The sequence below is a fragment of the Molossus molossus genome, unplaced genomic scaffold (assembly GCF_014108415.1).
Source record: "Molossus molossus isolate mMolMol1 unplaced genomic scaffold, mMolMol1.p scaffold_m16_p_5, whole genome shotgun sequence".
NCBI lineage: Eukaryota > Metazoa > Chordata > Mammalia > Chiroptera > Molossidae > Molossus > Molossus molossus.
In genome coordinates this window covers 50,169,924-50,184,802 of record NW_023425388.1, presented here as the reverse complement: position 1 = coordinate 50,184,802, position 14,879 = coordinate 50,169,924, and the positions used below count along the sequence as shown (strand labels likewise).

At 41.1% G+C, this 14,879-nt stretch overlaps 1 protein-coding gene across 4 annotated transcripts in view; it reads left to right on the top strand.

Annotated features, from left to right (window-relative positions):
• Nucleotides 1–14,879, top strand: part of LIPH (lipase H) — a 43,891-nt gene that overhangs the window by 11,992 nt on the left and 17,020 nt on the right. For 3 of the 4 annotated variants that reach the window (XM_036243731.1, XM_036243732.1, XM_036243734.1), the window contains exons 2-5: nucleotides 4,927–5,294; nucleotides 6,503–6,611; nucleotides 11,142–11,243; nucleotides 12,951–13,040. In XM_036243731.1, coding sequence (XP_036099624.1) covers nucleotides 4,927–5,294; nucleotides 6,503–6,611; nucleotides 11,142–11,243; nucleotides 12,951–13,040 — 669 coding nt within the window. Of the gene's footprint in view, nucleotides 1–3,290; nucleotides 3,311–4,926; nucleotides 5,295–6,502; nucleotides 6,612–11,141; nucleotides 11,244–12,950; nucleotides 13,041–14,879 lie in introns of those variants that run through there. The other variant, XM_036243733.1, reaches the window with a different exon arrangement.

Below are 14,879 nucleotides of genomic sequence, written 5' to 3'. Positions count from 1 at the left end.
CAGAACCTAGGATAGAGCCGACTCTTGTTGAATGAACCATACATGTCCTCTGAGAACAGGAGATAATATATATAAAGCTGTTGTAATGTTCTGTACTGAAGAGAGGAACTAGAAAATGTGTTTTTCACTCAGTACTTGCAATGGACTTGTCCAGAGCACAATGCCATTATAAAAATAACTAAGAGCCCTGACTGGTTTTGTTCAGTGGTTAGAGCGTCGGCCCATGGACAAGAGAGAACTGGGTTTGGTTCCCACTAAGGGCATGTACCTTGGTTGTAGTCTCTGACCCCAGTTGGGGTTGTGCAGGTGGCAACCAGTCGATGTGTCTCTCTCATGTTGATGTTTCTCTCTTTCTCTTCCTTCCTCTCTCCCTCCTGCTTTATCTAAAGATAAATGCAAATATATGAGGATACACACACACACACACACACACACACACATATCCTCCTCTGGTGAGAATAAAAAAATAAAAAATAAAATAACTAAGACATTAACAAAACATATGAAATCAGAGTGGTTCTATGAAATGAAAAGTAGAACTTCATTTGTACTGTTCTTTAGGCCTTTCGCTGACTCTCCATTTTTAAGGACTTCTAGTAAAGACTCAGCAAGTCAAAGATGTTGGTTGAGCCATTCCGTAGACATGAAAGTTGGCAGCTGCTGCTGAAAAATAACGTGGGCCCAACCTCCACAAGTCTTTATGAGCCTTCCAAGGACTCAGCTCTGTGACTTTTGACATACTGACTTAATATTGCTCATTTGGCTCAAAACAAACAGACGTAACAAACCGTTCCCTCCTGTGGGAAAGGATCTCCAACTTCCCCAGTGTGAACTCATTCATAATTATCTCCACAGCTTTCCTCTCTTGGGCAGGTAGATGACAAGTGAAGGATGATATAATTTCCCCAGGCTTCCTGGTGAGTCAGTTACACAACCAGGACCAAAACCGAGAGGCTCAGCCCTGCCGACCCTGAGATACCTGTTTAACAAAGTGGCTAAATAATTACTTACTCTGGGACTTGCTCTACAAGCACCAGATGAGTTTCAGCCCATATGCTCCAGGAGTGAGCAATCCACAGGAAGAGAAAAATGAAAGGTGCCAACAGACGGAGAACATATTTGCATAGGTGAGGCAGTGCTGACCTGACATCTACTGCACAGAATAGTGACCATAGTTAACAATACTGTATTGTATGCTTGAAATGTACGGAGAGCCCTGGCCAGTTTGCTCAGTGCTTAGAGCGTTGGCCAGTGGACCAGAGAGTCCTGGGTTCGGCTCCCGCTAAGGGCACGTACCTCGGTTGCAGTTTGTCTCTGGCCCCAGTTGGGGGTCATGTGGATGGCAACCAGTCAGTGTGTCTCTCTCACGTCAATGCCCCCCCCCCCCCCGCTCTATCTGAAGATAAATGCAAAAAATGTCCTCGGGTGAAGATAAAAAAAAAAAATTTACTAAGAGAGTAGATCTTACGTCTTACCACACCACACACACACACACACACACACACACACACACACACACAAAGGTAACTAGTGAGGAAGGATGTGTTAACAAATAACATTACTGTAGTGATCATTTTACAATATGTACACATGTCTAATCATCATGTTCCACACCTTAAATGTACACAGCATTATTTGTCAATTATATCTCAGTAGAGCTGGGGGAGGGGATAAAGACAGTATATTGCGAGCATGTCTCACTGCACATGCTACTTGACAGTGTAGAGTAAAAGGAGGAATGTGCAAGTTTGGGGCTCACTATTTTCTAGGGTGAGAGATTTCAAAGCCTTCTTACTTTTTAACCTTCTGTTTGAGCTTTCACTCATTCTATTTGGGAACTTCACTTACGCCTGAGTATCAGAGCCTTTGTAAGAAGTTGTTTTTTTTTTTAAAAAAAAGGCATACATGAGTGGACTCAGGCTATTAAGAAAGGGTATAGACCCCACGAAGAAGACTACTCTGAGGCTCAGAATCAGGGATCCGCAATTCCTGTGTGTGCAAATGTAGATTCACTGAGAATAGGGGCTCAGGGCAAGTGGTTTCTAAATTTCTATTGGAGAAAGTCAGAACAGATGGTTCCCAAGGTCCTCTTGCCTTCTGTTGGCCAGTTGCAAGTCAACAGGCTTCCCCTTCTGTTCCCTCCCCTGAAGAATGGCAGGGCTTGGCCCCCTCTCCTGAATATCCTAAAGGACCATCTCCAGCTTGCAGCCAAGGATTGTTCGTTGCTTCACTTCCCCCTCCTACTTGGCTGTTCTCTCTCAGCCAAGCCGCATGTGGGAAGTGGGTCACAACAAAGTTTCAACTAATTCTTATAATTAAAAATACAATACAGTCTTCCTAGTCATCATATTACTGTTTCTGGATACCAATGTTGAGAAGAGGTTTACTTTGAACTATTGTGTTATCAGGGTCTAGAGCAAGGCTTTATATAATGTTGCAACAGTAACACTGTCTCAATACCCAGGGACCCCAAAGCCCTCCTTCCTTCCCACCACCTCTTTTATCTTGCAACTTGATCTTGAGCTGATTTCTAACTCCCTATTCCCTATCAAGCAGAAATCTTAAGCATTCCTATCTACTTTCATTGTCTGATATCAGGACTTACAGTGTCCCTCCCACTTTCTATGTCACTCATAAGGTCCTGCCCCTTTCTTCTTCCTTTTATTTAAGCTTTGTATTTGGAAATAATTTTAAACTTGTAGAAAAGCTACAAGAATAAAAAAAATACACAGAATACCAAAAACACTTTACACAGATTCACCTATTGTTAATATTTTACTACCATATGCTTTATCATTTGCTGTGTGCCTCTCCACCCGTAATTTATTTTTCTGAACCATCTGAGACTAGGTTAGACATTTACTTATAAATAACTTCAGCTGTATTTAAGAAGTATACTTTTTCTCTTACATGACCATGTAATCAATTAATCATGTAGTACAATTAATCAACCTCAATTAACTTAACATTGATACCTAACTTAACTTTTACCTAATTTAGTGTCCATATCCCAACTTAGTCAATGACCCAAGAATTTCTTTTACAGTATTTATTTCTTCCATTACAGGATGCAATCTAAGACCAGATATTGCATTTATTTATTCTGTCTCTTTAGTCTCCTTTAATCCAGATCATTTCTTTTTTTTTTTTTTTAATTTATTAATTTGACAGAGAGAGAGAGAGAGAGATCAATTTGTTGTTCCAGTTATTTATTCACTCACTGGTTCTCATATGTGACCTGACCGGGGATTGAACCTGCAACCTTGGCGTATTGGGAAGATGCTGTAACCAACTGAGCTACCTGCTCAGGGTAATCCAGACCATTTCTTCAACCTTTGTTTGTCACTTATGACATTGACCTTTATAAAGAAAGAGAATATTCCTCATTCTGTGTTTGTCTGATTTTTCCTCAAGGTTAGATTTAGGTTATGCATTCCCCACCGAATTACTGCATAGGTGATGTTGTGTCTTTCTCAGTGCACAATGCTAAAGGCACATGCTGTCCATCTGCCCCTCACTGGTGATGTTCATTTGGCTAACCTAGTCAAGGTGTTGTTCAGTTTCCCTAATCACTAATAAGCAATCTGTGGGAGACATTTTAAGGCCATACACATATGTTCCTCCTCAGAACCCACCACCACTTGGTTCAGCATTCATTGATGATTCTTGCCTAACCAATCTTTATTTTGATGAATGCAAATAATTAGTATCAACTCCAGCATTCACTCCATATTGACCAGTTGGCATTCAGCGTTATACTGGAAGTAAGAGTCCTCTTCTCACCTCCATTTGTTTGTTTGTTTTTTGTATGAAATCATGGATTCCTAATTTCTTCCAAAGGCCTATACTTCTTTACTGTCCTTAATTATTTTGTGCTCAAATTATCCTAGATTTGCCCTGGCCAGTGTTGCTCAGTGCTTAGAGTGTTGGCCTGCACACTGAAGGGTCTTGGGTTTGAATCTCGTTCAAGGGCATGTTTGATCTCTGGTCCCAGTCAGGGTGCAGAAAGAAGGCAACCAATTGATGTGACTCTCTCTTTCTCTTCCCCCTCCCTCCCTCCCTTTTATTCTCTCTAAAAATCACTGAAAAAATATCCTTGGGTGAGGATTAACAAAAAAAAAAAGGAAAAAGAAATTATCTCAGTTCTGGCGAGTGAACGCCCCTTCAAGTTGGCTCCTATATCCTTGTGACATGTTTTAAACACTCCCTTACTTTCTGCCATGACAAGGTGCTCCAGGTTCATCTATGCTGTTCCCGTCCCGATCTTTAACTTTTCTTCTAAGGCCATCCTTAAAGCCTACTCAGCAGGATGAATGCTTGAACGTGGTGCTTTGAGGAGCAAAGGACAGAATCCAAAAACACCACTGCAGTCAACAGTTTTAGGTGCTACTGGGCTCGTGGCAAGGCACATCACGTTCTCTACCGCTGTCTTAGGCAGGTGCTCTAGACAAGGCAAGAGGCACTTGGACCATGCAGCTTTAGTTATTGAGTCCTCTATTGAGATCAGTGAGAGATACACAAGATTATAAGACACCATCCCAAAGAGATTGTGGTCTAGTAGAATAGACATACATGTACATAAATACCCATAACACACCCCTGAACGTTTTTTCATTGTGCTGTCAACGAGATCCATAAAGAGGTTTGGGGAGTTCTGGGATGAGGGACAGAACTTATAGCTGGGAAAGTTGGAGAAGGCCTCATTGAGGTAACTTTTGGGGTTAGACCTTGAAGGAGGCAGACTTTGGAAAGACAGTTTTCCTGGTGTATGTATGAACTCTGAATGGGGTATGATTTTGCAACTTTAGGCAACTAGATCTAGCCTCTTGCTAGGTGCTGTCAGGCACATACAACTCCAACAAGTGTAGGACTTGATGCCCAACTAAGGAAAGAACTATCACAATGCCATCTAATTTTTATTTTCAGACACAGATGAAACATGTTCTTCTTTCACCAAACTGAGCTTTCACAGTGCAGTGGTTGGTACAGGACTCAAGGTGAAGCTGATGCTCTACACAGGGAGAAACTGGACCTGTGCACAAGTCATCAACTCCACAGATTTTGGGAACTTGAATGTGACCAAGAAAACCACCTTCATTGTCCATGGATTCAGGCCAACAGGCTCCCCTCCAGTTTGGATGGAGGCCTTAGTACGTGGTTTGCTCATTGTAGAGGACATGAACGTGGTGGTTGTTGACTGGAATCGAGGAGCTGCAACTGTGTTATACCACTATGCTTCTAGTAGGACCAGAAAAGTGGCGACCGTCTTGAAGGAATTTATCGACCAAATGTTGGTAAGGGAGAATTATCTTAGATGATTCAGGACTAAATTAAAACGGGCCCATTATCTGAACGGTTAAAGCCAAAAAGTATCTGCATTGAGCAGGGGGACTATTTTGGTAATCCCAGTAAGCCCTGGGGCGGGAGAGGGGTGCTGGAGGAAAGGCCCATATGTGTGGCTCTGCAGGTTGTTCGCTGCACAAGGCACCATCTACGTGAGCATCATTATCACTGTAGACATTATAGATTTATATGTTTATTAAGATAATTTTTCAGTGAATGACAGCAAAGTGCCCTGAGGAAGAGGCGTATTTTTCTAATTCATGTTAAGGTGTCCTGTGGGTAGGAGAGGTTCTGTCTAGAGGTTTCTTGGCTTCAGTGACTAGAGCTTCCTTAACTTTTATTGCTGTTCATTTTTCTAGAAATGTCCAAAGTTTAGTGACTAGATTGTCTCAAACTAAAACTGATACACATGGTCTGATGAGAGATTTTTGTGTATGTATGATTTAAGTCTCTCGAAGACTTACAAAGATTAAATAAATCTTAAATTTTACTTAGCGATTTCATGAATTGCCCTTTTTATGGAAAAAAAAAAGTGACTTGATATCGGGACTACTTCAGAGTGAGCCACTGTGTCTAGCAATGGCATAGATTTTATATGAGTCCCCCACCTAAGCCACAGCTCTGGGAAAATAAATGTTCAAATGACTCATGACAGGCTGTCCTAGCCGACTATGATCAAAATGATCCACTCCCACCCTACTTTCTTTCTTTCCTTCCCTCTCCGTGGTGAATTTATTTAACTAAGCCAGCATGAAGATAAAAAAAAAAGTTTATCAAAATATACTGTTGTCCTTCTCCCCAGCTGAGAAGGTTTTACAGATGTCTTTGCTTGGTGTCTGGAAGAAGCATGAATAGAGACGCCATCGAATAAAGGTTAAGGCATAGGTTTCGAGCTGGACAGACTGGTTTGAATGTTACTCTGACCACTCCCCACTACCTGACCTTGGGTAGATCATTGCAACTCTGGGCCTCAGTTTCCGCATATGTGTAATCAAAAGAATAGGATTTACTTTGCAGGGGTATTGTGATATTTAAGTGAGATAATGGATATAAGGTTTTTAGAAGTGGTTCTTCAAAATCCACAGATAGGCCACTTCTCCAAATGTTGTCAACTTGTTGGCCCCCACAATTTATAATGATGGACCTCTTGACATTCCAGGCACAAGGAGCTTCTCTTGACAACATTTACATGATTGGAGTAAGTCTAGGAGCCCACATATCTGGGTTTGTTGGAAAGGAGTACAATGGGCAGCTGGGGAGAATTACAGGTAAGGCTTCCTGTGAATGGGCACAGGGTGGTCAGCTGGGCGAGGTGTTCTCTGGGGTAGCATGATGTAGGCAATCCAAGTCCTTGGGTTAGAAGCCAGCTCTTCCAATTATTTAAAGTTTCTGAGTATGTGTCCTCTTGTGCAAAAGAAACACCATACTAATGTTGACCTCAGGTTATTATTTAATAAGATATATGCAAAACACTTTGTAAATTGCATGTGCCATAGAAAAGATTGGTGACTTTATTTCTCTTAGGGCTAGAAAAACAGCTGTCTCATGGGTATTGATTCTGTGCCTCAAGCAGATACCCTTCTTCCTTTCATTTAATCTAGAATAGCTTGAACTACATACCTAATAAATTTCTGTCTCTAGGCACAGCAGGAGTGTCATGATAGGAAAATGAGATGGGATTTTGATGGCTAGGGCTTACTCTCTGAATATTAGCTTTCAAGCTAAAACTGGACAAAAACACTTAGCAACACAACAGGTCAAATCCCCAGCATTCCCATATTGAGTTCTCTTGCCTAATACTCTAGAAACTTTCATCAGCTACACATGAAGGGCTGAAAGGGGCTTTCTCTTTCAGAGACTTAAGATTTCTTCCATTAATACCTTTCCCAGAATTCATCCTTACATGGAAATAGCTATTTTAATTCTAGGGAATCTGGAGGTAGAAAAAAGAGAGGGGGAGAAATAAATGATGCAAACCACCTACATTTGGGAGGTAAGCTTTTAGGGCTACAAGTCTGAATGTGCTGCTTAACTTGACAGGTAACCCTGGGCAAGTCATTCCCATTCTCTCTCTCTCTCTCTCTCTCTCTCTCTCTCTCTCTCTCTCTCTCTCCCTCTCAAACACACTTACACCATTAGCAGGTACTCGAGGTCACATTCTTTTTCCTGGCTGTTTTTTTCTTTTCTTACTTTTATCCCAAAGGCCAAGTCTGCCCTCATTTTCTTATTTACCTGCTTTCCTAGGGAAGAAAACGCTCTTTTTAGTTTTAAAAAATTATTATTATGTTTTAGAAAACAACATATACTTGCTTTAAAAAAACATCCTTTTCCCTTATGGATACAAAGGACAGATGGCTTGAATTTGCTTGTGCCCCTTAACTGTTGAGAGCTCCTCTTCTGGCTGATGGGACTTTTCTCAGTGGTGTTTAGAAGCTGACCAACTCTCAAAACAAAAAGAAAGGAAGGAAAGGCCCTGATTTGTAGTGTCCGCTGATTTCTGTGGTATCCATACTCCCACCTTGGCTGAATTCAAGCTACCAACCTGACACCCCTGATCACAAAGTTTGGGAAGAGATGAGCAAAAATCTGCTCTCCAGTCCTGTCCTAGACCACCACTGCCTTATTCTACTTAACCCCCAGTTTCGCTCTTCAGCCTCCCAGCAAACCTGTTTCACAAGTACTTTGAATGTGAATGAAATGAAACCTGGTCTCTGATCATGGAAATTTCCGCAGCCAGCCTTCCTTCCACTCCCAGCCCATGTGGCCCTGCCCTGTGGCCAGGACTCAGCCATTGATCCACAGCTCAGTTTTTTTCTCTCCACTGACTCCCCCAAGTTCTCCTGATTTCTCATCCTCTCTGTCCCTGAGAGCAGTTTCAGGGGACAAGCATTTATTTCCCTTTCCCACTCACCTCCCACTGCCTTGCCTGAGTGGGCTTACTGGGTTGTGGGGTGGGAATTTGGCCTGTTACCCAAGGACACAATTCACTCCACCTCCCAAATATGGGATGGTTCTGCTTGTTCATTATCTAGGCCAGGGTGGCTGCTTCATCTCCTCCATGTCCCTTTCTTTCTTCCGCCCTTCGTTTTGCTTTTCCTGTCCCGGCACAACTCCTGCTCTACTTCTCACTCATTTCTTCAACAGAAGAGGGCAGAGGATGAAGGGATTTTAAAATATTTCAAGTACCTGCATCACTTGATAATACATTAAATTTATTTTTCAATCTTACGTGTGTATAAAAATCACCCTGAGGGGCTGATAGAATATCAGCTTGCTGAACTGGAATCTCTGGAGTTGGGGTGCAGGAGTTTACTGGGCTGTCCCTTAACACAGCCACTTGCCACATGTGGCTGGTGCAAATTGGGGTGTGCTGTAAGTGCAACATATACACTGGATTTTGAAGACTTAAGTACAAAAAATATTTTAAAATCTCAAAATTTTTCTATTGATTACGTGTTAAACAGTATTTTAGATATAGTGGGTTAAATAAAATGTATTATTAAAATTAATTTTCCTTGTTTGTTCTTTACTTTTTTTAAATGGCTGCTTGAAAATTTTAAATTCTATGTGTGGCTCCCATTATATTTTTGTTGGCTAGCACTGCCTTAGAGAGTCCAGGGTGACACTGGGGATGAGAGTTAGAGGCCCCTGAAAATGCATGTAACATGTGTGATGTCATCAGATTCTCAAACCAGTTAAATTCTGCAGTAAAAGACAGGGGTCACTCTCTAGACACATTTCTGCTGCTCGTGGAGCAACAAGAAAGAGTTCTATTTTGTTTCTCTTCCGCAATAATCTCAAAATGTTCAGATCTAGGAGTCCTTTTATAAGTCTTCTGAAGTAGCAATGAATTCTACCTCCATTTTGCAGATAAAGTGGTTCAGAGAAGTAAAGTAACCTGCCTGAAGTCACACAGCTGGTTGAATTAGGTTTGGGGCTCCATATCACATCTATCCGACTCTAGTGATCTCTGCTCACACCAAGTACATGGTTCTTTAGGACAGCTTAACTGTGATTTTTGACTGACATTGTAAACTCATCATTTGCTATGGCTTATCACTAAGAAGATCATTATGTCCAAGTTTACTTTGATAGTCCCCATTTGTGCCTCCTAAAATAATTATTAACAGCGCCCTCATGACTCTCAAACTTGCCCTGGTTTGGACTTGACACAGCAAGCTGCTTTATCTGCCATGGGTCTGGAGGCTGCTGCACACTGGGCTCTCACTGTTTCACTCTCATTTTCTTGTACCAGAAGTGGTGCTGTCTTATGTGCAGAGGAGACTTCCCCAGCAAAATGCGTTTCTCTTTTGTTGAGAACATCCTGTGGACTTGGGTGCCTGGGTGTTCACCCGTCTCCTCCCATGTCAGTTTCAGTTGGGAGCAGACAAAAGAATAAGAAAAGCTGGTGGGTGGGAGGAGGAGGAGATAAGGAAGTGAAGCAGATAAAGACTAGCCTCAAGGACGCAAGAGTGTTGAAAGAGGAGAAATGGAGAGATTGAGACTAGAACCAGAAAAGTAGAAGCAAACAAGCTATCTCTTGGGTTTCATATGTAACACCAGAAAATGGGAGAGATGTTATTTAAAATGACATTCATAGGCCCATCCAGTGTGGCCCAGTGGTTGAGCATCGACCCATGCACCAAGAGGTCACCAGTTCGATTCCCAGTCAAGGCACGTTTGTGGGCCAAATCCCCAGTGGGGAGCATGCAGGAGACAGCCAATCAATGTTCTCTCTCATGGATGTTTCTATCGCTCTCTCCCTCTCCCTTCCTCACTCTCTAAAATCAATAAAGAGAGAAAAAATAAAATAAATAAAATGACATTCATAGATAAAATCATCAATGTGTCCCTTGAAGCTTTCTTCACTCTAGGTTTCTAGTAAGCAGAGCCTGTTTGAACCTCTGGCGTTTTGTTCCTGTTTTTTAGTTTAAAGTTTTTATTTTGTGGTCACAGATCATGGGAGCTGCTGTCTTGTTTTTACAGCTATTTCATAATGATGTTGAGGAACACCTAGTTAACATTGATCAAGGGCAAGAAATTAGTTCAGGCAATTATGGGATGGGTCAATTCTGTAGAATTGACACCCACATAAGTTTCCTCTTTGATACCTGGTTTGACTGGAGAGTTTCACTCTTCCCTTCTGAGCTTGTCAAACGCAGTACAGTAAAACCGAGAGCTCAACAGAGAAAGGTGATTGCATTGTGTCTGTGGCTCTGGTTAAGACACTTGATCTCCCTGAACCTCAGTTCATTCATCTGTAAAATGGGAATGACAATAGATACCCTACCTCCCTCACAGACTTGTGATATGGAGCTTATGAGCTAGCATATATGAATAAAAATTGACACTGTAAAGAAGGAAAGGTTGAGTGAAGTTTCTGGATCATTTAAAATGGGATAGAGATAAGTATAGCATCTGCTTTTTATATGGTTCTTTCCTGAGGAACCAGTTTATCCCCACAGCCTTGTCCCCTATATGTCTGAGCACTCTGCTGCTGAGCTGTGCACAAGATATATGTCCCGATGGAGTCTGGATGCCATTCTTAGGGGGCACTGCCAGGATACCCATCTCTACTGTGGGGAAAGGCTATAGGGCTGTGGAAAGTAGCCTAATGAGCAGAATGGGAATGTGAGTGCTTGCACACCCAAGGGTACCCTGCAGCCTGTGAACCATCTTCAAGGGGAGGGATCAAAAGCCCGGCTGCAGGTGACTCATGGCTGCAGGTGACTCATGGCTGCAGGTGACTCATGGCTACAGGTGACTCAAGGCGTGGGGCTGCTCTGTTTTCCTTCCAGGTCTCGACCCTGCTGGCCCTTTATTCAACGGGAAACCGCCTGAGGACAGATTAGATCCCAGAGATGCCCAGTTCGTTGATGTCATCCATTCCGACATTGATGGTAACATTCCTGTCCTTGTGTGTCAGTGACCCCCACCTCCATACTCCCGTGGAGTCTTTTTCTGGGGGGATTGGTACATAGGGGCAGATCAAGATCCTCCAAATTCCCTTTTTTCCTGTGGGGTAAAGTTTCAAACCCACAGAAACCTTGAGGGAAGCTGGCTTAATGCAGGCACCCAGGACCGCTTGCTGGAGTGGAGGTACTTTTCCCGTTGTCTCTTCTTAGTTTTAAAGTGATCGTCTTGACCAGTCAAGGACAGGCTGCTTTGCACAGCATGTGGACAGATGTTTTCATATGTACAACCAGATCTCCATGTATGATTTCCTGTTTTTGTTGGTGCTGTCTCATTATTTTCTTAAGCTGAAATACATGGTCAAGTGTGGTATCTCTCTACACAGAGTGATTGAATCTGAGCCACCAGCTCTCTGTGGATCTTCCTGGACATTTCTGCCTTTCATGGTGCTGATTTCCTATCTGGGACTGGGTACACATCATGGGGCTTGGGGTGATGTTAAGGACGGGTCTTTATAGCCAGATGTCTGGGAGAAGAGCTGGAGTAGGAACTTGGGGAAGGCTGAGGGGACAGAGCAGAGTGATCATTTAATTGTACATCCTTATTGTGATACAACCACCTAAAATAGAAGCACCTTGACCACCTTTCTTGGATACTCTGGTGTGGTGTTCAGCAATTGTTTGCCTTAGAAAAAAATGTCTTTGTTATAAAGCTGTATTCTTACCATGTAGTTGCAAAGTATTACCTTACTTAAGTACAGTACCTCACTGCCATTAATGCTTGATGGAACAGAGCAATTCATCTTTTATTCTTGGAGAGAAAGTGGATAAACTTTGTAGGAGACAGACGTGGACTCAAATCCCCAATCTTGTTCTTTCTAGTGGATAGTACTTATTCCTCTGAGCCTCAGTATCTTCATCTGTAAGTCACTTCGTCTGAACTTACCAATGGCTCCTTTGCAGATATTGTGAAATTAGATGGTGTGTAAAACACCTAGTATCATGCCCACAAACACACGTAGGTTCTCAATATATAATAACTGTTATGATTGCAATGATGTAAATATTGTTTATATACATATATAAATAATCTTTTGAATCAAGCATTTTACTGATTATTTGGAGTTGCAAGGTTAAAGAGACCAAGCAGTTATTAAATCTATAATTGTATAGGCCCCTGTTTTCTAGAAGAGTTTCCAATCTCTTTACCATCCTAGATCCCACATTTTAAAAGATTGTTTTTCCTACTAAGTAAAAGTTTATTTTCAATGTTTCTTATTCATTAAAGATTTATGCCAATGCAAGTAGAGGCTCAGGAGGCACCCAGAATATAGAGGGTTCCAAACAAATGTAAAGAAGCAAAGTATCCTTTTATCAGCCTTGCAGTGAATGAGTGACCAAATTCTCTTACATCTTTAGAAACACTGGAAATAAATTCCATCACTATCCTCATAGTCTCCTATTAGTGTCTGTGTGTGTGTGTGCACGTGCGCATGTGCATGCATACACCAATGATGCTCTCTAGTTGGGTAACTTTGGGCAAAATATTTAAGTAGGTGTAATACTACTACTAATAACAATAACAATAACAATAGCAACGATAATAATACAACCCTTGCCCATATCCTGCAGGCAAATGAGCTGTGAGATGTGAAAAGTTCAAAACATTATAAAGTATAGTATATTCTCTTTTAGCATGGGGCTACAAGGAACCATTAGGAAACATAGACTTCTACCCAAATGGAGGATTGGATCAACCTGGTTGCCCCAAAACAATATTTGGAGGTAAGTGCAGATACTTTATATTTTGTAAAATAGTGATTTTTATAAGGCATATTTTAAAAATCTGATATTCTCCATGGGGTAGTTTTTAACAATAATAATAAAATAGGGGTTGTATAGTTATACATTATAAATTGTTACTCAAATATACTACTTATAATAACCATAACCAAACAATTAAAAGCTATTATGAATTATCTGCCCCTCTTGAAAAGGTGTGTCTTTGACCTAGAAATTACACATCTGGAAATCTCTTCTAGAGAAATCATAGAAAATGTAGACAAAAATTAGAGTGCAAAGGTATCCAACACAGTGTTACTTATAATAGTTAAATTTTTAGAAATAATCTAAATATTTAACATAGGAAAATTGTTTAATGAATATGGTACACACACACAAAGAAATATAGTTGTTAAAAGTCATACTTGTTCCTAGCCAGTGTGGCTCAGTGGTTGAGCGTCCACCCAACAAGAGGCTGCTGGTTCAATTCCCAGGTTGTGGGCCCAATCCCCAGTGGGGGGCATGCAGGAGGCGGCCATTCGATGTTCTGTCTCATCAATATTTCTATCTCTCTCTCCCTCTCCCTTCCTCTCTCTCTAAAATCAATAAAGAAAAAAAAGCAGCTAGATTATTTTTTTTAAAAGTCATATTTGCAGGCTAGCCAGTATGGCTCAGTGGAGTGAGCATCGTCCCATGGACTGAGAGGTCCCAGTTCAATTCTGGGTCAGGGCACACGCCCAGATTGTGGGCTTGATCCCCAGTAGGGGATGTGTAGGGGACAGCCGATTGATGTTTCTCTCTTACCCTGATGTTTCTATTTCTCTACCCCTTCCTCTCTCTCTAAAAATCAATAAAAATATATTTTTTAGAAATGTCATATTTTCAGAGATTAATGAAAACGCTTACAGTAAGATATTAAATGAAAAATATGCAAACTATACAGTATGATCTCAACTTGTTTTTAAATGTGTATTTATACACATATAGGTATAGAAAATAAGACTAGATGTAAATGCTTCAAACAATTATTAGGGTGATCTCTGGATATTAGACTTCTATGTGATTTTTGCATCATTATTTTCTATTATTTTGTATTTTCTAAATGAGCAAATACTACTTTTATAATGAGAAAAACCTCACAAAACAAAAATGGATGGTTGGAGGGCAACATAAAAGTGGGGTGGGTGACCAAATGAAAATACCCATCCCTAAGTGCTCTAAGTTTGTATTTTACCACTACTAGAGAAAGTTAAACAATCCTGGAAATAATTCTAGAAAACAATAATCTTGTTATAAAATGGTAGCTGTATATGGCCCTATGGAACGATATAGCATTTGAAAATGATCCCGATGAAATGGCATAATAGGCCAACCATATGGCACCGTAAATGCTAAGCAACCCTGTCCCGTGTGATATAGTGTAACTACATCTGTGAGGAGACAAAGATAACATGCTGTGCTTATAAAGAACATCCTCTGTATTGTTATTAACTTCATTATTTTGCAAGTGAAAGATCCAGGAACGATAAATATTGGCCTGTTAACTGAGCATAAGTGGACTTTGGAGAAAGGAAAACTTGATCTGACTCTAACATCCAGTGCCTCTCCAAACCACTAGCTCACAGACATAGCTCCTCTTTTCATGGGGTTCACTGTTTAGATTCTTAACCTCCATTGATTACCCATTTTGGGGACCTTTCCTAAGTAACTTCATCCAGACCAAGGGCAGAGTCATCCACCATCCTTTTTCAAAGTTATTTCTTCTTCCTTCCCTCCTTGGGGATCTTCCTCTACCAAATCCCAACCCCCATGGCTTCCTTTCTTGATATCTTTAATAGTTTA